Here is a 24,947-nt window from a genome sequence, read left to right as displayed (position 1 = left end):
TTCACATTCATATTGATGTACTTCATTTCCAAATTATCATAAGCTATCAAGTAGACTTGGCCAGAAACAAGGTTGAAATCAGTTTACATTTACCTAGTTAATACTTGGTGGACTTAACAAATTTTATTTGCATTCACAATAAAATCAAGTATAATGCTAGCTGACTGCAGAGTCACTATTTACAGCCACAGGTGGAGGGGGGGAGGTAGCAAAGTTTAAAGGCAGCAGGTTTAGCCCCCTTAAAACAATCAATAGCTGTGTGCAACCATGGGAAATCTGGCCCTAAAGACGATAGTAATCAATCCCCTATATTAGACCATTGAATCCTGAGTAGTTCACATACACACACACAATTTAGTGATTATATATTGTATCAGCTTTAAAAAGGTTCATGCAACTGTGGATTTTAATGCAGCACAGTTCCTTAAAATTGTCATTATTTCCTTAATGGAACTAATGCATTCCTAAACATATATTTTCACAAATTATTTTTACTGGCTTTACCTAAAAAATTGGCTATTTTCTTCTGGAATATAACTGAATCCCAGGAAATAAAACTTGAGAATGCCTGTGTAAGGTGCAAAAAATTGTTTTCAGTTCGTGCAACCTGCTGGCTTTTTAAAGAGTGTTTCTTTGGCATGAAAAGAAAACATAGGAGACATACAAATCTTTGCAGCTGTAAATTAACAAATCAGGGTACATGCTTCCTGAACACAGATCTCGCTAAATAAGAGTATGTTCACTAAAAAAACAAAAACAAAAACCCTCAGTCAATCGGACCAGAAAAGGCTATAAAACGTTTTTTAAAGAAATTTCAAATCGATTCACTGTGTTAACAAATCCAGTAACAAATGTCTTTATACAATTTCTTTAAAAGCCAGGTCCTTCCCCTAGCATATGGTAAATTCTTTTATTTACAAAAGCGCACATACAGAATCTCAGGAAATTGAGGTATTAGAAAATTGAGATATATTTATACAGCAGAGGTAGTAATGAAAATCCATAACTAAAAATGAGCTTATTTCTTAGCATTATAAAAACTTTACATTATGACCCCTACATCGTTCACATTTTCTTAAGTAGTATAAGATAGATTTTGGCACTTTGGTGGTCTTTGTTATCCCTAGGTCTTTTGACAATTAAACATTGCTATCAAACATTTGCTTTGAGCTTTCTCCAGCAGTGTTAACAAGCTGTACCAAGCTCGGCATTCTTTGGCCAGATGTTTTCCACCCCTACTTCTGCCCTTTTGATGAATTAAACGAACTAGTTGACCAGCTAGAATCAAGGGTGACACACAACATGGCCAGAGAACACAGCAAAACTAATCTTCTCTCAAAAACAAAAAGACACTTGCCTTTCCATCAGTATGAATGATCTTCCAGAATTAAAGTTAGTATAAATATGATACACTTCCATGTTTGACTACTGGTAAAATGAGAAATGACAAATCTCATTTAGGGATGAAATGACTTCAAATTCATCTCAAATGAGAAATTATTGGGTTTAACAATGTAAAATATTTTATCACTGAAAAGACAGGACAGTCTCATCAAAAGCTAATTTTTGGCACTTGAATCTGTGCATCTCTGCAACCCAGAAAACGTCCGAAGAAAAACTGAAAGGGCTGCCTTTCTCAGAAGGGCTAGATCACAATGGGGGCAAGGAGAGAGGTGGTGTCAAACACTGTACTGATGCAACAGGTAATCAACAGAAACAGTGCGGTTATACTCTTGCTTAGAGATCATTTTTAATCATGACCCTTCCATTTCATAGTTCAATAAATTAGTAGTCTTAAAAATCCTATTGAAAAAAACTGCTTTCCTTAGTTACTACCACTTAAATATTATCTAAAGCTATGCTGTCCAGTAGCCACTAACCACATGTGACTTTAAGTTTCAGTTAATTAAAATTAAAAATTCAGTTCTTCAATCATAGTAGCTTCTCTTCAAGGGCTCACTAGCTACATGTGACTAGTGGCTACCATACTGGAGAGCACAAAGAACATTTTCATTATTGTAAAAAGTGCTATCAGATAGCACTGATCTGAAGAAAGTGCAGTGTGCTATATGCTCATGAGATTTTTCACTCTTCTTGAAAGTTGTTTAAAAGTATCACTAAATCTCTGGGCTACATATGAATAGTGATCTCTGCTCACAGCTATCACAGGATGGTATCAACTTTCTGATCACCATTCAATTTATGAGGTACTCAGGAGTTCCACGTAAGACTCAAGGAAAACATGAACAAGATTATTTTCACTATCTGACCATAAAAGAACAAAGTGAAGACTGCATGGATGATGAAAGTAACTCAGCACTCATATTTAAAACAGATCTTTCTTCTACTAATATCCATAAATCTTGAAATGTAAAAGCATGCATAGCTACCATTTAAAGCTTCTCACAAGAATGGGGCAAATAGCCCAGATATTGCTCTATTTTACTTTGGTGTCTTAGCAAGAGGGGAAAAAACATTACTTAAGTACAAACCAAAAAAATAGTAAATTAAAATAAAAAGTCTTAGGAATAAATTGCTACCAAACAAGGACAAAAAACCAAGTTTTGGTTTCATGCATGCAAAAATGCTCTCATTTGTATTGATATCTGATATCTAGGTGGACTAACTTTGAATGCCTTTGGGAAAATCAAGTTCATGTTGTTATTTTCAAATTTACTTTGTCAGAACACAAAGTAGATAATAATTATATATCACTTCTTCCAAATAATTCTTGGATGGGAGGCACGAAGTGGGGAGCTGAGTGGATTGCTTGTTTTTTTTTTTCTTAGTAGGTAAAAGCAGAACAACTCAATCATAAAATGCACACAGCTGTATCTAAAAGGAAAATGCAAACACAACTTAACCAACTTTATTTGACTGCATCTTATTTAGACAGCTTGCACATTTCAAATCCCATTAAATCTCTCTCTCCAAAAGGATATGGGACAATAGAAGAAAATTATGCAGCAATATCCAGTCATCAAACAGCAGTCCAATATTTTGAGATACACGTGATATTTTATAGATACTCAACTCATATCTGACGTCAATATAATTTATGGTTATGTTTTTACAAACCTGAAAGCCCTGTAACATTATAGCACTCATTTTAGTGATGTCATGGTGCACTGAAAAGAAACTGATGCACTACCAATTTGCTTTTATCTATGCTCCTGGAAAGTGATGAACTCCATGATTTTTAGACACCATAATAAATATACACATCCAGTCTTATACATGTCAGCCAATACCATAACACAGGGCAAGGTAAAGTTAAAACATGTGACAAACAAACTCCTTTACACAGATTTGTCAAGCAAGTAGGGAGGGTAATTTACTCAGTAAGTAGGGAGAGTAAAAAACCAATTTTTTAATAATTTTTTCTTTTTTTATTTTGTTGGCTTCAACTTCAAAAACTACTGTCTGGTTTCTGATCTGTGGACTCCCCTAGAGTAGTTTCATCCTAATGTAAGGGAAATTACAATCAGTCCACACATCAAAAATGGTAGCATACCCGTTAGCTTTTTCAATACTAACATATATAGCTTCATGGTAGCATGTATAAAAATGTTCAGCAGTTCCAACTGCCAAACCAGTGTCAGTGGATAGTACAGTCAGTCTTAAAGAGGCAGCACCCCGTTAAAAGAAAGTTGCACCAATTTTGCTCAGTTTTAGCCAAGTGAACTCACACTATCAATTTTAAATGAGACTGTTTGAATATTATATAAGACGAAAGCCCAATATCAAAAAGTAAATGAATGCTTGATGCTGCTTCAACTGGAATGGAGACTTAATTTTGATGCTGGGTTATCATGCTAGATGTTAACATTTTAGTCTACTTAAGTAAACAACTTTTGCATACCCAATTAAAGACATTAAGGTAGACATTTATATTCAACATACACCAGGTTGAAAAACACGGCAGCCATCTGACTCTTTGGCCACAGGGTTTAAGGTCACGTTTATAAACACCCAGTCAGTTCAGCAACCTGGTCAATTCTGGGAGAAAAGGGTCAGTAGAGATGGTTTGACAACCTACCAAAAACATAATGGCTGAAATGAAAATCTAGCATGTATCTATCCACTTTAGAACTGTCCCCATTAGTGAGTCAAGCAAATATATGTTCATCAACAATCATTACTAATGAATCAGCAGGTCAAATATAAAGCAGTGAGATAAACTTTGACAACTCTTTTAGTTCAGTTCCCTCCATATCAAAAATAACAGAAGCATCACTATGATTGGCATTCCTCTAAATGCTAGAGCCCAAATGACGTGTGACCAAAGACATACTCAAAACAGTCAGCTGGAATCCAGCTGAGTATTGAGTGATCATCACATTTTTAATGCAATCAGTACTCTGCCCATTAAACTTTCAAAGAGCAATGTAAAATGGAAAGAAAAATTGACTTTAAAAATGAGGAACTATAAATGATCCCACCAGCAGGAAGATTTTATTTTCACCAAATCTGTGTATCTTTATTTTAAAAATATGTGTTACCATGTTCACTTTCAAGACACTACACTGAGCAAGGAGCAGCTTTCCTTTAAAAAGAAAAAAAAAAAGGCAACAAACTTTCCTGAAAGGGGGCTTTTACCAACTGTTAATGGAGGTAGGGTTTTTAAAAATACAGTAATTATAGCCATAAAATAAAATTCAAACCAAATCCTAGAGCAGAAATAAAGCATATCCAAATTAAAGAAAAACAAACACAGATTCCTAGAAAACATTTTTCACAGAGAATCAATCTTTTTTTTTTTTTTTTTATGGGTACCTAGGTTTTCCAGTTAAATTATCCATCACAGGTTTCCTGACTCAACTGAAAGCAATTAACTTAAAAATTTGGTACACTGCACAGACTGACCAAAATACAATGTAACTGAACACGGAGATAACTATTAAGAAAACCCATGGAACTCACTCCAAAAAAAATTCCAATTTTCCCTTTTGTTTTTCTCGGAACTAAGCAAAGCTTCCCCAAGAATTTGCTTAAATAAGTGAAAATAAAATAAAATCAGCTTAAAATGGATACAATGAACCTTCAAATTTATTTCCAAGACCAAGAACCAAAAGTGAAACATTTTAAGAAATGGAAGCAATGTGAATCCAAATCAAGTGGGAAAAAAGTTCCAGCTACTTTGTAAAAGCTGTTTTTCACAGCTTAGCAATAATTTTGATTAAATAAAATCATACCAATTTACATTAATTTTCTATTCTTTTCCAAAACTTCCCTCACTCTCAAAAAAAAAAGTGCATCCAAAACCCAGCAATTCCCGGCTCCATCAACTTTTCTCAGCCCTTTTGAGTCATTTCTCAAAGATTTTCCAAGAAGATTCAACTTCTTACTGTAAGGAAAGACGGGACTTTACAGTAAACCACTCTGTCACTCACCTGGAAAAAAGTATCCAAATTATAAAAATCTGAAATAATTTATTACCAAATTTAGAATTTAAATAAAAACAAAAGTTTGCTTGCAAAGGCCTGAAAGAAAAGGAAAAGATAGCATGCATTCAAAAACTAGAGATGAAGACAAATATACTTATCTACACAGGCACTGGCAGACGCGATTTAATTGTTATCTTTACTCATTGTAAGACACACCCAACCCTACATAACATTTGTTTTTCATTCACTAATCACTGAGGTACCAATATCCAAGAATGGAAAATTTAATATTGAAAAAATAAAACCTAAAATTGAAGCTTTTCCCCCACCCCCTTCAGAAAACTATGGCAGGTTTCATGAGGAATGTTAGTATACTTAGAGATTTTTACAGTCTACATTGGCTTTGTTAAGGAACAAAAATCATGTTCCACTTACTGGTTCTGTGACAAAATGATCACTGTGTAAATAACATTGTCAGCAGACTTTGCAAATGAACAAACAAATCTTGGCTATCAACTGGCACATCTTGCTGGTACCAAAAGAACTCTTTAAGTTTAAAACAATCTCTTTTAATTCAGAACAAATGCGCCATGCCAAAGTGCAACAAATATTGTGCGACACTCAATGAGACACTGACAGATAAGAGCTGCATGGAAATTACTAAATCCACCTGCAAAGCAATTCTGTACAAATTGCATTGCATGCAAAGGTCGATTCTGCGTGGTTGGAAAGTTGTTCCTTGATATCAGTTTCTCAACGCAGCCACAATTTAAGTCGCAGTGCATCAACTCCGTTTAAATAGTATCTGAACAGCCTCTTATCTCGAACAAAACCAAGATTTTCATAAAGTTTCAAAGCAGACTTATTCGTTATTTCTGTTTCCAAAACAACCTTCAAAAAAATATGAGAAAACTAAGTTATAATTTTATATATTTGAAATTAATACATAATTTCATAATTTGACAAATCACATATAAAGTAAACAGATCAAATATTTAAGAAAAACATTCCATATTGGTTTTAAAATTGGTGGTAAAGACAATAAATAATGATGTATAGAAAGAACCCAGAAAATGGTCATTGAAATTTTAATAGTAATTTTCTCTTGGGGTAAGCAGAGGTAGGAATGTGGACATTTTCTGTTCCATTGATTTTTGTGATGTCTGGAATTTTTAGCAATGATTATACTGAAACAAAGATGAATTATTTCCCCGTGGAGAGAAGAAGTGTGACAAAAAAATGGAAAAGAAGAAAAACACCAACAATACAAACTTTAAGAAAATACAATCTGAAACTATTCAAATTGACCTCCAACTCTTTACTCCTATATTTCCATTAATTTGTCATCATTTATGCTGGCAACAACTACCCTATTTGTCTAGAATCTAGACTAGAATCTGCAAACTATGTCCCTTGGGCCAAATGTGTCTACTGCTGATTTCTGTAAATAAAGCTTTATTGGAACGCAACCATGACCAATTGTTTATATAAGGTCTATGACTTCTTTTCTCAATATAAGGGCAGAGTTGAACAGTTGCACCAGAGACCTATAGCCCGCAAAGTCTAAAATATTTACCCATCTGGTCCTTTGCAAGAAAGTTGGCCAATCCTAGACCGAAGATACCCAAACATTAGTCAACTGGATCACAGACAGCCTCCTCCAGAGTTTCTGAGTAGATTTTGGGTGGGGCCCAGGAATTTATATTTTTAAAAAATTGCCAGTTGATGCTGATGATGCTAGTTGGAAAACAACAGTCTGAGAGCCACAGACTATACATTATGGACATCAACACTTAACAGAAGAATACACAAAATATTAACTTCTGAGTCATTTTTAGTATTACTGAATCAATGGCTCTGACAATGAAGAACTGATACTTTTTGAAGATTGTGTGATTTTCTTTTATTATTACTATTATTATTTTGTTTTTCCCTTCCTCTACCCAAACATCCTTTATTCCATCCTCCCACCTTTTACATACACAGCTCTATTTGCCTTTCTATCGATTCTCAACCTACCTCATTGAGCCACAGTTACTGTTGGGATGTCATAAGCCTCAGGTGTTTGAAGTGGGACAAAAAGGGCAAAGTATAATTAAACAAAGGTCTGAGTCACTTTTTGTTCTATCTCAAGCTATCAAAACATTTAACAAGAATTCAAATAGATGTAAATAATAAAGAAGAAAATGTACTTCATCATATCCAAAACTGAACTCATGATCAGTGCCTCTTCTACAATTCAATAGATCATTAACAATACTACAATGCCTCAAACCTGAAAACCTAGGAGTCACTGTTGAACTTCTTTCCTCTCTACCCAACTACATACATCCAAGCACTGAGTATTTCTATTCTTTCTCTTAAATCTCTCTAAAATCAACCTTTTTCCTTTTATCACTACTCCTACCACTCCAGTCCAAGCTGGCATCAACTTTCATTATAATTACAAGATACTCCTAACTCAAAAGGTTTCCCATTTTCTTTAAGTAGAATGATGTTCTTGTTAACCCCTGCTTAGAACCATTTACTGCCTCCCTTTTGTCCTCAAGATAAAGTTCTCAATTTATAGATAATCTAGGGGTGCCTCCCTGGGTGGCTCAGTCAGTTAAGCATCCGACTCCTGATTTCAGCTAAGTCATGATCTCATGGTTTGTGAGACAGAGCCCTGCCTTGGGCTCTACAATGACAGTCATGATCAGACTTTGGTCATAATCTCACAATTCGTGACATCAAGCCCCACATCGGGCTCTGTGTTGACAGTGCAGAGCCTGTTTGGGATTCTTTCTCTCTCCCCCCACCCTTCTGCCCCTCCCAGACTCTTTCTCTCTCTAAAAAGAACTAAATAAACTTTTTTTAAAAAGTTAAAAAGATAAATAAAGACAATGTAAAGAAACCTAAAAGACCCATCAAATTATGGGCTCTATCTACCTCGCCAACTTTGCTTTAGGTCTATCCCCTGGCTCTCCATGATCAACACTAAACTTTCAATTTCTGGAACCCACCTTAGGCTTTCATATAAATTGCTTTCTGTCCGGAAGGATGCTCTTCCTGTCCCCCCTGCTTTTGGCCTTAACTTATCACTTCCAGACTGGGTGGATTATCCCTTTCTTTTCATATTACCCCACTGCTCCTTATTCAACTGCATTCTCATTCAACATTTGATGACCATGTCCTCTCTCCTGCCATCTTCCCGTCTGGGACAGTCCAGTCTGATCAATACAGGTTTTCAATTTTGAACAAATCTCTTAGGTAACTCCTAGACCTCTGTTTTAGACCACCACCTACTTACAACTAAAATATTTCATCAAAACAATATGTGAAACAATGGTACAACTCAAAACTTGGAACTTGATTTCACAGAAAAAGGAGTGACAGTGTTTTTTTAAGCTAATACTTACTGAAGGCTTATTAAATGCTATCTAAAGCATTTATATGCATCATATCATTTTATATCCATTTGTGATATTATTTTCATAAATACCTCATGAAATAGAATTTTCTCCAATTTACAAATGAATGAAATTCAAGGCCACCAGTAGTGCAAAAACAGACCAGACTCCAAATCTGAACTAGAACTTAATAATATCCACTCTTCTGTGCCTCCCCAGATTGTTTCCCAGAGTAAAACAAAGGAGGAAATGGGAGATCTAACCTACTTACAATGCAATGAAGGGGATTTAAGTCCATCTTCATTAACATTTGGCAATCAAAAATATTCAAGACACATCTGAGGCTAATTATGGCTACATAAATACACACTTGAGGTGTGGTAAAGAGTTGAATTTGCCTTTGTTGGCATCCTAGCAGATGAGTGAAATACAGCCCAATTACACAGACATGGAATTACACAAAGGGCTGACCTTAGTTAAAAATCAAAGGATCCTCTCGGTACACTCATACTCTGTCAACAAAGAGATCATCTGACAAAACAGAAAATGTCAGAAAAAAGTAACTACTTTTTAATACTTAATCACTTAAATTCTTTTAAATATATTAAAAGAGAATCTGGGTTTATAATGAAAACTCAGTATGAAACTATTCGCTTAGTCCACATCATGGGAGTATTACATAGGAAGCCAAAGGATAATGAAGTTATTTTGGTCCCAAAGAAACTTGGCAAAGTTGAATTCTACTTAACAGAAAAAAAGGATTACAGTGAAGTTCCACAGATTCTCTTAGCAACAAACCATTGTCAGGATAAGCCAAACTATTNTTTTAATATTTTAGGCAGGAAGTGCTGGAGCTGCTGACTGCTAGAACGTAAGTACTAGCTTATCATCTGGCACTTCATAGACCTTATACTGATACTGCTGAATGAACTTTATTGCTCTTCATAACATTCCTGTAAGATGAGAATTGCCACCATACTGCATAGACAAAGAGACAGGCTATAAAATATGTTAAATGACTTGCCTACAATCACACAACTATACTAAGTGACAGAAGATGAATCTAGAACCCAGGATTCTCATACCCAGTTCTTGAATTAGGACAGACTACTTGACAAAAACTCCTTATAGCTTAAATAACTCCATTTTACTCTGCTCTTTACCTAGCAGCCTCTGTCTGATAGCCAAAATGTTTCCAGTGAAACTAAAAATGTTCAACATCTGATTGCTAAACATAAAAAGCTTAAAAGTCACCTTTGTACATTATCAAAAAATAATAAAAATACATGATGTGTATTTGTACATATCAAAATATCAAATGTATTTTGTTAAAATGTAACAGATTTATTACTGGTTATACTAAATTAGACCACTGTTGGTAGGAATGTAAATTGGTACAGCCATCGCGGAAAACAGTATGAAGGTTCCTCAAAAACTTAAAAATAGAACTACTATGTGATCCAGGACTCCCATTTCTGGGTATATATCCAAAGGAACTGAAATCAAGATCTCAAATAGATTATCTAGTATCAAATAGATACTCCCATGTTTATCACAGCACTACCACAATAGCCAAAACACGGAAATAACCTAAATGTCCAATGTCATATACATACAATGGAATGTTTTTCAGCCTTAAAAAAAAATCTTATCATTGTGACAAGATGGATGAACCTGGAGGATATTATGCTAAGTGAAGCACATCAGACATAGACAAATACTATATGATGTCACTTATATGTAGAAACAAAAATAAACTCATAAAAGCAGAAAGTAGAATGGTGGATGCCAGGGAAAATGGGAAGATGCTAGTCAATTAAAAATGGTTAAAGGTCACATATGACACATTCAAATTCAATTACGAAATGTGGTGTATTCTCATCATATAGGAGTTAATTCTGAGTATTAACATCATGGCAATCATACCTTAAATCAAAAAATTTTTTTGAAACTTAAATTCCCAGAGATGAAGACTTCAAAATGACACGTATAGCTTAAAAAGTAAAGCATTTTTCACCATGCTGACCAATCACCTGCCCCATTCTAATTTATTTCAGGAAAAGAGCACATAAAAGCAAATGGTCACCGTGTGGGTTCATTATTTTAGATATACAAATCCTACTTTAAAAGTAACATCCTAAGGGTGCCTGGGTGGCTCAAGTCGGTTGAGCAGCTGACTCTTTGATTTCAGCTGTCATGATCTCAGTCGTGGGATGGAGCCCCACATCGAGCTCCATGCAGGATGTGGAGCCTGCTTAGATTTCTCTCTCCCTCCATGCGTGCATGCACATGTTCTCTAAATGAATGAATGAATGAGACATCCTAGAAAACTCATTCATACTATTTGTATGTGTTTTTCTTACTACTTCCCCTAATGTAACACACAGAGAGAGCCAAGATGCCTGTCCCAGTATGGCAGCACGAGCGTTCACAAGTATAACCACATTTAAGCCAGATCAGCAATATGGGTAATTTATTTCTGATTCATGAAGCGACAAATCTCCTTGTTTCTTTTTTTGAATGTTATGACTTTTCAGACAGCTCCAAATATACAAAAAATGAAAAAGATCTTTTAGTTATGCTGTTTTAACAGGTCTAATTCTGACATAAAAAGTTAGGAAAGTCATAAGGCAAAATGAAAATATCTATTAGATCAGGAGGGTATTTTACTATTGCTTGAGCCAAAACATGATCTACATTTCAACTCTGTGATTACTAACTTTGGTTTAATTTGCTGTGAATTTATCCTAAAAATGACAAAAGCAATATACACTCAACTCAAGGTCACAAATAAATTCTGCAAACAGAAAAGAAAATAAAAATATAAATGGTAAGGCTTCACAGAGATTTCCAAATGTCCCTCTCTTTATAGGTGCATACATTTAAAAATTTCTATCTTTATAAGAATTTTAAAAAAGCAGCACAACCTAAGTACTAGAAATGTAATTTATATCCCTTCTCAAATGTCTTTCTGATAATTTGTCAAAACTCCTTAACACTAAGAGAAAGGAAGCTTGGCCTAACTTAATAAAAGTAAAATCACATGTTGGTTACTTCAAAATTGGTCACTGTATCCCTAGATAATTAAAATTTCAGTTTTCCTCAGAACAATGAATTACATACAAGATTGTTTTTACATATAATTTTATTTTTACCAAAAGGTGTTTTAACTAATTAACCCTGCAGATACTTAAAAAAAATTTTTACTATGTACAAAAATAAGATAACTGCTCTTCCTAAAAAGCTTATAGAAAGCTCAAAGAAATGGGATGCGTGGGTGGCTCGGTCAGATAGGTGTCCAACTTCGGCTCAGGTCATGATATCATAGTTTGTGCGTTCAACGTGGAGCCTGCTTTGGATTCTGTGTCTCCTCTCTCTGCCCCTCTACCCACTTGTAATCTGTCTTTCAAAAATAAATAAGTGTTGGGGCGCCTGGGTGGCTTAGTCGGTTAAGCGTCCGACTTTCGCTTAGGTCATGATCTCGCAGTTCGTGGGTTCGAGCCCCGCGTCGGGCTCTGTGCTGACTGCCAGCTCAGAGCCTGGAGCCTGTTTCAGCCTGTGACTCCCTCTCTCTCTGCCCCTCTACCCACTTGTAATCTGTCTTTCAAAAATAAATAAGTGTAAAAAAAGAAAGAAAGCTCAAAGAGAAAGACAAATTAGTAATTATACAAGTCAAAATTCACAAGTACATTTAAAAAAAAGAGGTAGAGATAAGATGCTATAAGCACAGAACTAATCCGTCCACAAGTATTTATGAACCATCATACTCTATCACAAATGCCACACAAGGACCTAAGAAAACAGCAGTAAACAAGAAAAGGTATCTCTGCTCTCCATCAGTGGCTCAGGCACAGACTCTCAACAAGTATATTTCAGNGCTCAAACCCACAAACCGCGAGATCATGACCTAAGCAAAAGTCGGACACCCAACTGACTAAGCCACCCAGGCGCCCCGCTACACAGTTGATTCTGTCCAGAAGGATTAAAGAAAACTTTAAAAAAGTGTTACTTGTATTGGGTCTTAAAGACTGAGAAGTAGGTTAACAAGCAGGAGGACCAAGAAGCTAGTAGGCCTGGCAGACACATCAGTGAGAAAGTAATTACACTCGAGTGGAGGGGGAAGAAACCAAACCAAATAGGATGAAATGGCAATAAAAGGAAGTGGAACAAACACATACAAATTAACTATCAAAAATTAAAAGGGAGAGGGGGATAGAATTGTTGCTTATTTAGTTTAAAACTCAATGAAAAGGAGAGTGAAAGCCTTATAAGGAGTAAACGAAGGTTCTAACCCTTCCTAGAGCAAATCCTTTATCTGAACAATGTGGGGACGCACACAATTTTGTTTAAAACATGGAAGAGTTCTTTAATCCAGAGGCAGAGCAATTCAAACTGCAAAAAGCCACACAAAAGAAGTAAATTCATGGAACTATATCCATTTCAGATTAAGATTAAGTAAAACTCACTGCTTCAAAAGAAAACTCAGAACTAGATCTTTCAGCCCACAAAAAGAGTATTTCTGCCATAAAATGTTATCACTAATTTAGGATCTAACTTTGAGATTAAAACAATATAACCCAAATCTCCATATCATTCCCTGGAACTTTCAAAGAAAAACCAATACTATTTAAACCTCTGCTCAGTTAAGGTAAGGCACACACCCTGTCTCACAGGTAGTGACTAGGATAACTCACAAAAGGCATAACTACAAGGAACATAATACTCCCTGTTCATAACATCCCTGCTCACTGGAAACCACTCTATTCAGTAGCAGTGGAGGATCAAAACATGGTTCTATCAACCCAAAGAGTTCTCCAAAACATTCAGCAACTTTTATGAAGCTTGACTTCTCTTCCTGATGGGCTACACCAGTGTGGCTACGGTCCAAACAGAGAGACTTAGACTCATCAATACATGCAGTCCAATCCTCTTCTGCAAATGTTACCAGACATTTAATTGGTCAGGGTCACTGCATCTTTTACTCTTTGATATTAATTGCTGTGAATAAGGAGATCCTTCACTGTATATGAATTATCTTATTTGAAATAAAACCGAATGCCCTGATATGCCAGGAGGACTTCCTCTGTGCTACACAATAGATCTGTAGGCCTACTTGGACAACTGCTACTTAGAGTGACCTGTTCACTAATGTGAACAAGGAGCAAGAGAATACTCTATGGTAAATCTCTGTATTCTGACATGGAAACATGTTCACGAGATAGTGTTAAATGAAAAAAGTAATTATTGCAGAATAATAATTATGGTTTTACGTGTATAAAAACTATTACACAGCGAAGATGTGGGCTTAGAATGGAAGGATACATATTTAAAGATGAACAGTAGCTATGAGTGGAAAGAACAACAAAGCGTTGAAGAGTGTGAGGGCAGTGAAAGAAGGGACTTTGCGCCCCCACATATACACATACACATAATGGTTAATGAGTCAGTATAAATTTTGTACAGAACAAAAATCCACCTTAAACAAATTATCAAAACAAGTTATAGACTTTTGAGGAAAAAATTACCTAACTGCAAGTGGTTTGAGAACTGACTAAGGCATATTTGCCCTCTAACAACAAAGACAAGCGTCCCTTATAATGTTCATAAAGTTACTGGCACAAAACAACTTTGTTCCCTCACTGTCACCACTGCTGTATTAAAGACATCTACACCTCCCTGGTTTATACTTCTTCCCTTCTGCACGAGACAGTGAATCGTATCATCTCCAACCACCACCTTTAGTTACAGAGCACTCACCACGTGTACAGCACAGTGCTGCACGATACCACACAAATCCTACCTACGGCTGGACTGTACAAATGAGCTAAACAGAAGAGATGCTCTTAGGTTAAAACATAAACAGGTCTACATTCAAAAAGTAGTTGTCTTTTTTTCTTGCTAGCCTTAATCATTATTTAGTGCTGAGAGATTTTTTTTCAAACATGAAATGTCTTTCCTGAGCTGACAGTTGGCCCACAGATTTAAAAAAAAAAAGTTATTTAGAGAGATACTAAGGCCAATACGTAAGAAAATTACAATAAGATATGTAACAAGAGCTGCCTTAAATGACTTAACTGATAACAAATCCTGTAAATACCAATCCCTCTGAATACCAATTATTTACTGAAAATGTCTAAGATTTCACCTCTACATTTGGACAAAGAACAAATTTTAGCTCCCATTATCATCCTAAAATTTGTTCTAGGTCAAAACTCATGTGTTTTTAAAAGGAATATAATTTTCACCACAAGCTACACTGTTATGATAATAATTTGCAATGAAATTTGCAATACAATTTATTGTGGGGTATTTATTTAAAAAACAAACAAGCTGATAGAACACAGACTTGGATAAAAGGTTTTAAACATTTAGAAAGACTTACCTCATCACAGTCTCCTTCAACCATGGCATATATAGCTTTCTTAACCAAGTTAGTACCTAGAATATAGATTTGAGTATTAATGAAGGATAATTTAGTTTCTTAAGGATACCTAAATTATATTTATAATAAGCATAGAAATACCAAATGCTGGCTTCTACCTTGAATGGAGATAACAGACTATCTTAAGTGAGAAAAAATTTATCTTTAAACTGAGAGACCAACAGAACCTACACAGAGTAATATAAGTTTCCTCTTAAAAGACTTATCTCCTTACGCATCTCTTCTTCTCAGGTGTAATTATTTGCGTCAAGCAGGAGTTTGTGCTATTCTGTTTCAAAGTAAGAGAAAAGGGAAAAAAGAAAAAAAGCAAGCTATGGGATGGCCAAAACAGCCCAGGAAATCCTTAAATTAGCCAGAAGTTACAACAAGACCCTTGAGTCAATCTTGCCAAAGATCACACCAGAAACTGCTGTGACCCAGAGTGGGCCCAAGACACTGGGTTGGTTCCTACAAACCTTACAGTGAGCCTGGGCATTCCCAAATGATGCCAGTGGGGTCTCTGCAAATGTCTAGCTACATGTATCCTAGTTTAGGGTCAGATATACTTCGTACATTAAAGGGAAAACAATTGCCAAATCTGATTTTAAGAAACCCAAATTCTGTTAGGAAATCTCTTAATTTTCAAAACAATTACAGGAGCAAGAACACATTATATGGGCCAAACAAAATGTCTGAAGGCCAGGGTGCAATCCTCAAGCCACCAGTTTCTGCCTTCTGAACTAGACAGATAATTGCCTATCATTTGCCATGAGCTCTTATCAACTCTTTTTAATGCAAAAACTCAAACTTGGCTTATATAACAAGTTCAATTCATTAAAAACCCTAGCAGCAAACTCTAACACTGTAAAAAAAAAAAAAAAAAAAAGTTGGTTAAATCTAATGTATTAAGTCAACTTATTCACAATAATTTCTCATGACCTCTCAGACTGTGACAGTCTTAAATTGGACAGTAATACTCGTATTTAAAACAACTAGAAGTGACAAAGTGCTAGTAACTAAATACTGGTCTAGGCATCAAATCTTCTTTCACAAATACTTAGTGTCACTAGATCCCAGAATCTGACATGCTCAGACAAGTGCTTGATCCCCCATTCTGCACAAAGAGCCAGTAGGTCCTAGACACTAGGACATCACAGTCAGCTGGGGACACTTCCATCCTACTTCTAAGAGGCCATACAAGATTCCCAGGAAGAGGGACCTAAGCATTTCTTTTTCAACCACCCTGATGATTCTAATGACCATTATAAATCACAAGTATAAGATTGACTGAAAATGCCAGGAAAAGTAGACCCAAGAAAGTGATGAATTTGGGAACAGTAAGAAACAATTCTCCTGGTCCTCCATGAATTGCTGATATAATGTTTGATGACTAGTACTAAATAATGGTAACAATTTCTCCATAATTTTGCCTTGAGGTCCACTTAACCTAAGTATAGACAGCTCCTCAAGGGCTCTGATCATGTGGGCCAAAAATGCTATTAAAAACTGCAGCACATAGTCTAAAGCAAAGCATTTTGAATGTGATCAAAAAAATGTTTGGAGGTAAAAACTGATCATCTGTTACTTGTCAGAATGATAATTTCTCAAACCAAACATTAATAAAGAAAACAATTCATTTTAAGAACAGTTTGAAAATATTTTGAAATAAAAACAACCTTAATTTTCTCCCTTTAGCTTCTCATTTCTACATATTTACACTTACGTCTTTTGTTTTAAAACACAAAAATGAAAATAGCTTATGCATTCTTTTAGTGACATAGTGTTTTCCTTACCAATGCCATTTCTCCTGTATTTGGAATCCACGGCTAACATGGCTATATAACCTCTGCGGAACATCTTTTTGTGCATATCCAACTTGCAAACGATGGCACCTACACACTCCTCCCCTACCATGGCCTTAAAAATAAACAAACAGTTATGAAGAATACATTGCCATCAGGTACTGCACAATTACCCAGGGAAACAGCAACCAACCGCTGGTCAGCATTTTTGAGGAAAGAAGAGAGAAGAATTTTAGCAAGAGGGCAATCACAGTTTAAATCCCAGAACTCCTTCAAAAGTTCCAGTTTTAAAATCTTTCAACATTGTTTAGGGCACAAATGTCTTATGTTTATTATCAAAGCCTGGAGGGAAAAAAGCAAGATTTCCACAAAGTAAATATCCAAGTACTTTATAAGAGGTGCTTATAATTATTTGCAATAAAGACCTACATATTTAAAATTCAGGAAGGGGGAAATACGTGAAAGTAATTTTTTAAAGAAAATGTCTCTTCAATAGGGCATAAAATATTGTGAAACCTATCAAAGTGCTATAAACTTAAATATAATTCTAATAAAGTTTTAGTGAAAGACAGATAGAACACCTAATATTTATACTACCTGAACAGTAGAGTTCGATTTTGATCAGGGGAAAAAAACCAAAACAGAACAAAACAAAAAACCATAAATGACTTTCAGAAAAGAGATTGTTTTTAAGGTATTCCTTGCATCCTACATAAAGACTACAAAGACTAGATATTCCATGGTCTCATTTTTAGGACACTCTTGAAGGTGTCTTTATCATAAAGTTCAAAGACTATCTAGACCTTAAAACCAGAGCTTAATAGTAAAGCAAAAGCTTTAATATACAGAGCTACTTTAATAAAAATGTATGTCTTTCCAGAGTATTAAAAGGTTAAATGTTGAATAAATGCTAATTATCCCCCATTTTTACTAAGATTTCCAGGGTTATCACTGAAAATATGTTTTTCAAAAGTTCTGTCACTGATGAAAAGTTCTAGTAATACTGTATTCTGGTAAATATCAATAACGTAATAGCTCTCATCGTTTAATGTGTCAGCTAGTTAGAAATACTTGTTTGCTCTAAAAAGCTCTCACTTAAAAGACATGAAAACTTCAAATTATCTCTTAATAAGATTTTCAGAAGAAACTATTTCAACAGTAAAAAATGGGAATTGGTTTAAAAAATTAAAAAGCAGTTTATAGTTAATTTTAACTTAATTTTGATGTGACATTTTTTAGTTCACCATTCTGTAAAAGGATTAAAAAGCCTTTTTTAAACTCTGGAGAAATCTTTTAGATAAGACAATTCTAATGTATTTCACACAAACCTAAACTAGGTTAGAAAAATCCTTTGAAGGGATATTAAATTCAATAGTCCACTCTAATTCATTTGTTTTATCACACAATCCAAAACTATCTTGTAAAATAAACCTCTAAAATTATTTCCATTTTCATTCACATTAAATCAATCTGGTTCTGTTAAAATTGTTTCCAAAACTAAAATTTCTGGGGAACCTGGGTGGCTTAGTCGGTAAAGCATATGACTCTTGACTTTGGCTCACGTCATGATCTTGCAGTTTGTGAGTTCAAGCCCAGGCTCTGCACTGACAGTGTGGAGCTTGTTTGGGATTCTCTCTTTCTCTATCCAGTTCTCACTCACATTCTTTTATCTCTCTCAAAATAAATAAATTAACTTAAAAAAAACAAGCACCATAAAATTTCTTTCTGAAATAAGAGCTGATATATAGACACAAAAGTTGCCTGGTTGAACAACTCTGACAGCATTTTCTGACTTTAAAATAACTCATCTCAAATATATGTGGTTGTGTGTATATAGATGTACATACATGTTAGACCAAAAGGTACATTAAAAAACGTTTTTAAGTAGGCTTCACGCACAGCACGGAGCCCAACGTGGGGCCCAAACTCATAACCCTGAGATAAAAGACCTGAGCTGAAATCAAGAGTAGGACACTTAAAGGACTGAGCCATACCAGGTATCCCACATTAAAAAACTTTTTCACCTGACCTTGTAAGTCAGGGAAAATGGAAATCTATAAAAATTTATGACATAAAACTGTAGGACAGCTACCCTCCATAATTAATAAACCATCCCAAAGAGGAAATAATCAAAACCACTAGACACAATACATTTGGACAACACTTTCAAATAGGATAGGAATTTCAAATCTTATCTTTTGACCAACGGAGTAATAGGCAAAAAAAGTATTATATCAGTTCACGCTTGGACTAGGTTGACCCTTTCTAATTAAGAATCTGTAGGAGCAAAAATCAAGTGGTACTCATCATTAAAAAATAAAAGCCCAATGTGGAGCTAGGGTGGCTCAGTAGGTTAACCGTCCAACTTCTACTCAGGCATGATTTCTTGATTCGTGGGTTTGGGCCCCACATCAGGCTCTGTGCTAATACCTCAGAGCCTGGAGCCTGATCAGGCTAATATATAATAAAAGCCCAATATATAATGTACTGTTACTAATAAGATACTGGTAGTGAGAAAGGCCTGTCCATTTTTTTCCTAGGAAATTGCTGATGAATATATAAGAATTACTAAACTGCTTATCAGTTTTTCCAAATAAAAGCTTCTGCACATATATCTGGAAGTCATACTATTAAATGTGTTCTTTTTTCAAGGATGGGAACTGAAAAAATCCTGGCAAGAGTAAGACTTAACTCCACAAGGACAAATGCTTGTCAATCTATAAAACTTGAAAAATAGAAGTTGTGTGAAATAGAAATTTCCAAATTCCAGAATGCTATACATAGGAAAACAGAGGAAGCCAGAAAGTTAAATTTAGAATAAACAGAAGTACTACAGTACATCACTGGTAATAAGTTTAAGAGGTTCAAAAAGACACCAAAAGCTAAAAATACCATGAACTCAAAAATAGCAGAGATAAATTAGTTAAGAACAGAGTAATTGACAGGGTCTACCATTTGTATAGTACTCTACTTTCATATCTGTTACAATTATTAGGAAGAACTATAAGAAACTGTCATTTTTGTTAGGTATGGTCAAGTGTTGGCAATTTTCTAAAGTTCAACCTCATACATTCCATTTGATCCATTACAGGTTATATATAGAATCCAGAAACATTTTGGAGGTTTTAATCTCTTGAGATTATTGACGTTTGCCAGGACAACTGTCTCTTGATGAAACATAACTTGGTGACACAATGATCTTCCCTGACTAGATCAAGGGTATGTCATTTTTCAGGTTCTTACTTATTTCCATAATGAGAAGTCAGGTAAAGTCCTAGCATTACCTCTCTGCCACTAAATATCTGAAGCCTTTTTCTTTTTCTTTTTAAGATTTTAATTTTCAGTAATCTCTACATCCAACTTGGGGCTCAAACTCACAACCCTGAGATCAAGAGCGGCGTGCTATGGGGTGCCTGGGTGGCTCAGCTGGTTAAGCGTCCAACTCTTGATTTTCAGTTCAAGTTGTGATCTCATGGATTGTAAATTCGAGCCCCATATCAGGCTCTGTGCTGACAGCATGAAGCCTGCTTGGGATTCTGTCTCCTTCTTTCTGCCCCTCCCTCAAAAATAAATGTTAAAAAAAAAAAATAAAGAGCCACATGCTCCACAGACCGAGCCAGCCAAGTACCACTAAACACCTGAAGATTTAAACACTTTCAGTCACTCTGGTCCTTAATTTTTTTTTTCATTAAAAAAAAAAAGTGAAGCTGAGCTAGATTACATTTAAGACCCTTTAGAATTCTAAAATATGATTTAAAATAAACATACACACTTATATTTGTTTTAAATTGTTCTCAAAGAAAGTTTAAATTTTTTTAAATGCCAACATAAAGGCTCCAATTCTAAGTGGCCTCTGATTAACTGTTGTATTCTGTTCAATATCTCCAGATACATACTTGCACCAATAAATCTTAGATGTCAACCACTTGTACATATCTCAATTTCCAGATATTCAGAATTTAATATTAAATAAACTGACTATTAAGGGCTAATGTACAAACTAGCTGGTAAATTGGAAGGAGTCTACATAAAATCAAAACTAAAGTTTAATACTGAGTTTATCAGAGTCTAAAATGGCAGACAAGTTGAGAGAGGCCCAGGTAATATCAGAACTCAAAGCTGACTAAATATTATATATACAACCATTTTCTGTAGTTAACAGAAATACATATTTCAATTTAAAGTTTGACTCAATCATATACTTTTGTGGGTAAACTTACAATTTTTGGCAATTACAGTGGCATTTAATGACACATATATAGTGCTATAAAGTCATCCCCATATTCACTGACACAGGCATGTCTCTGAACTTGTATTTTGATACAATGATTAGAATCCTGTCAGAGCAGTTTTGCAGAATAGAAGACAGTTCCTACAGTTTAAACAAATACACTAAATGTAAGTTTAGCAAAGTGAACATAAAAAACAGCAGAACTACCATTATCTACAATTCTGAGGTTATATTTTTAGATGACCACCAACATACAGAATCAGAATCAGAAAGATGGATTTCTAAATAGTGTCAAAACACTTGGGATTTGCTAAGTGCAACTGAGTCAATGCTAAAACATAAATTATAGTAGCTTTTCCCTTTACATAGCATAAAATATTTCCTAAAAGTATGTTGCCTTTAGTGAAATTCAAGAAATAAAATGCTTGCGAGGACACGATACAAAACATACCTCCAGTTAATATTTAAGTGAAAGGTTTCAGACTAAAATTGGTCAATATTATTGGCAAGAAACTATTGGTACTGCCAGTACTACATAAATTAAAAAAAAAAACACAAACACCTATTTAGCTGGTTTCATAGCCAAATCTTTTTCACTTACATAGAAGTCAAAAAACTTTGTCCACTATGCTTTACACAAGCCAGGGTTACTACTAGTGTATAGGTGTATCTATGATCAGTTTCGTAAAGGAAAAAAATTAGGTTAGTAACAATTTCACACTTAGGTTTCCTACATGCCACAGAACGGCATTTTGTTCAAGCTTCAGGAGTCTTTTCAGCCACCAGAAGTGTTAGTAGCGCCTTCTATAATCTAGCACCAGAAAGCAGGCTGGCTACAACTGCTAATTGTCCTGTTGAAGTAAAAGGAAACAATCTCCATAATTACAGAAAACGCTTGTAAGACTGAATTCTCCAATGTGGCCGCAGCAAGTTTACTGACAATCATGTGCACCAAAACATGTTTATGCATACACTCTTCCCTGATTACGGCTGTAATTGAGAGATTAATAAAGCCTGTATCCGAACAGAACCATGTTCAAATTAAATGATTGCAAAGTGCTTTGAGGATGAGGGAGGGTAATTAAAGACGGTTAAACATGATTATAAGCTAATATAAACAGAATCCGAGACCCCCAACATGCATCGTACAGGCTTGTCGTCGCATTTACAGGAGCACCAAGGTAAGCCAGAGCACGAAGTCTTACCTCCAGAACAGTTTCATTAAATAACTAGGAGCGTGGACACGCACTTTTACATCACGGAACGTACTACGAAACGCAGAGGTATGTATACATCCACTGCCACGCTCAGCCCTCACACACCCTGCCCTGCACGGCCTGGATCTCTCTGCTGCGTCCACCCTGTTCGCATTCCATCCACTTACCAAGAAGCACAGCTGTGGCCAGTTGTGGATAAAATATCTATAGGTATAAATGGAGTAGGGTTCAGACAGATCTTTGGTGATCAGTCTCATGATATCGGGCATTTGTAGCTCGGATTCATATCGGACATAACGTATCGTCCGATCCTCCCCGGGCTCAACCTCCCTGCCCGGGGGGCTTCTCAAACTGCAGCCGGCGGTCAGGGATGAAGACAGCAGCCGCACCTGCTCCTCTTCCTCCTCCTCCTCCTCCTCCGTGCCCTCCGCCAGTCCATTGCGGGCCGCCGCAGGATCGCTCGCCGCCACTGCCTCCGCCGGGCTGGGGAGCGCAGTTCTTCCATTACTGGGGAGGCAGTGAGGGGGGCTCTCGCCCGAGTGTACCCCAGCTCCTTTTGTTGCAGTCGCTCTGGGCCCCCCGTCGGGGGTGGCCGTGGTCGTGGCCGCCTCGGCCGCGCTCAAAACCTTGCTCTTGAGGGAGGCGGCCGCCCGGAGGTGCCGCAGTTCGGGGCTGATCAATCCGTTGAGCTGCTGCTGCTCCTGCGGCGGCTGAGGGCAGCGGAGGCACGGATGCCCCTTGGCCGCCGCCGCCGCCACCTCGCCGCCCGCCGGGCTCCTGCCGCCGCCGCCTTCGTGCTCCTCGTCGTCCTCCTCGTCCTCGCTGCAGCAGGCGAGGGCGGCCCCCGCCGGGAAGGGACAGCGGGGCTCGGCCGCCGCCGAGGCCGGAGGTGCTGGTGGTGGGAGGAGGCTGCTAGGCCCAGGCGGTACCTCCGCCATCCTAGAGGCGACACAGACCGNCGCCGTCGCCGTAAAGCGCCTCGGCTGTTACCCCGGGTAAAGTTTCCTAGGCCTGGCTTTACGACACTTCCCTGCCTGCCGGCTGCCGGGGCCAAGGGAAAGGGGCGTGGAGGGAGGTGACCTGTGGAGGGGCGGGGACGAAGGTGTCTCCTGCGGGCTCTGGGAGAGGCTGCGAGTTAATGGGTGGGGCTGTGGGGCGGGGAGGTCGCCAAGGGCTTTGGAGTCTCCGGCGCCCAGTCCACTGTCCTCGGCGTTGGGACTCCTCAGCCGGCAGAGCTTGAGACGCAGGACCGGGGAGAGATGGGCGGGACGGGTGCTCTGTCTTCCAACCCCGNCCACCTCACAGGAGTCTCCTAAAAATGCTCCTCCTCCGCTGTGCTACCTTTGCCCTCACCCGAGGAGGGGCGAGGGAGGGAGGCAGAGGAAGGAGGGCGGTTACCCGAGCCCCTTAAAAATGGAGCAAAACGGGAGAAAATCGAAAGAGAGGAAGTTAAAAGCTGTTGAAAACTGGTAGGTTTGCAGTGTGAATTAAGTTGAACTATTCTGCGCTTTTGACACAAGAGAAGGTGGACAGGTGGTCCTCGCTCGCTCCCCTTGTCCCCTTCCCTCCCGCCCAGTAATTTGGAGGGAAATGTGATTTAAATGTGCTGGACGCATGCAAGCACGCCTGGGCAAGGGTTAGAGATGGTGGGAGAAAGTGACAACGACTGGAAAAGCACACTCCTAAACTTGTGACACAAACTGTCACCGGGAAAGAGACGTCCTGAACCTCCCCAGTCACTCCACCAAGTGGTCTGCCCGGGCGGATGCAGAGAGAACAGCCGCACGCACTTGAGCATGTGGCTGCGCTCCTCCCCCGACCCGTAGTCCGCAACTGGTGATTTCCAGCAGTTCTGTTCTTGTAACTCACCGGCACACGGAGCAAACTCAGTTTTTTGAAAACTGACTTGTAGAGCTAGTCATGGCAGCAGCAGATGGATGTTTTCAGGGACAGAATCTATGACTGATTATGTTTACAACTTTCTGCCTTGATCTAAACTCTAAAAAGTGGGATTTACTGTAGCATAGCTGTTAGGTACCATTGTTAAGATCCTTGTCACTAAAGAAGGCAAGGAGAAGCTATCACGTTCCGTCTAGAAGTTCAGTCTATAGTGATAAAAATAATAAAAGGTGTTACTGTGTGCCAGTACTGCTGTATCTTACATGTATTTATTAACTCATTTATAGGTTTTTGTGAAAACTAATTTGTAGATGTTTATAGACATACTGGCATTTGTGTACAAAGAGATGTAAATGCTTATTTATTTCAGCCTTGCCTATAGTAGGAAAAAATAAGTCCAAACAACCTAAGTATCTATCAATACAGGAATGATTAAGCTTAAGATACCAAAATACTATAGTTAATTATGTTATTGTTTGAAAGACCGAATATAATAGAATATATTGAGTTATTAATAATAAAATATATTGGTACCCTTCCAGTTACTAAGGCTGCATTGCAAATTACCCCCACAACATAGTGGTAAAAAAACAGCCATCTA

General features: G+C 37.1%; 2 protein-coding genes across 2 annotated transcripts in view; one reads left to right on the top strand and one right to left on the bottom strand.

Annotated features, from left to right (window-relative positions):
* NAA30 (N-alpha-acetyltransferase 30, NatC catalytic subunit) lies at positions 1-23,385 on the bottom strand. The gene is made up of 4 exons (XM_077768561.1): positions 22,615-23,385; positions 16,991-17,114; positions 15,159-15,214; positions 1-6,278 (listed from the first exon to the last, which is right to left on the bottom strand). Exons 1-4 carry the CDS (start codon positions 23,383-23,385, stop codon positions 6,141-6,143), a joined length of 1,089 nt encoding a protein of 362 aa, XP_077624687.1. The 3' UTR covers positions 1-6,140.
* Positions 23,386-23,753: 368 nt separating this feature from the next.
* The window catches only part of LOC144235141 (uncharacterized), a 41,933-nt gene continuing 40,739 nt past the window's right edge, over positions 23,754-24,947 (top strand). The window contains exon 1 of the mRNA XM_077768549.1: positions 23,754-23,916. The gene's annotated coding sequence lies outside the window, so the exon portion shown is untranslated. The remainder of the gene's footprint in view (positions 23,917-24,947) is intronic.

Source organism: Crocuta crocuta, unplaced genomic scaffold (genome assembly GCF_008692635.1).
Source record: "Crocuta crocuta isolate KB4526 unplaced genomic scaffold, BGI_CrCroc_1.0 scaffold10, whole genome shotgun sequence".
Taxonomy (NCBI): Eukaryota; Metazoa; Chordata; class Mammalia; order Carnivora; family Hyaenidae; genus Crocuta; species Crocuta crocuta.
This window is presented reverse-complemented; position numbering and strand designations above follow the sequence as displayed.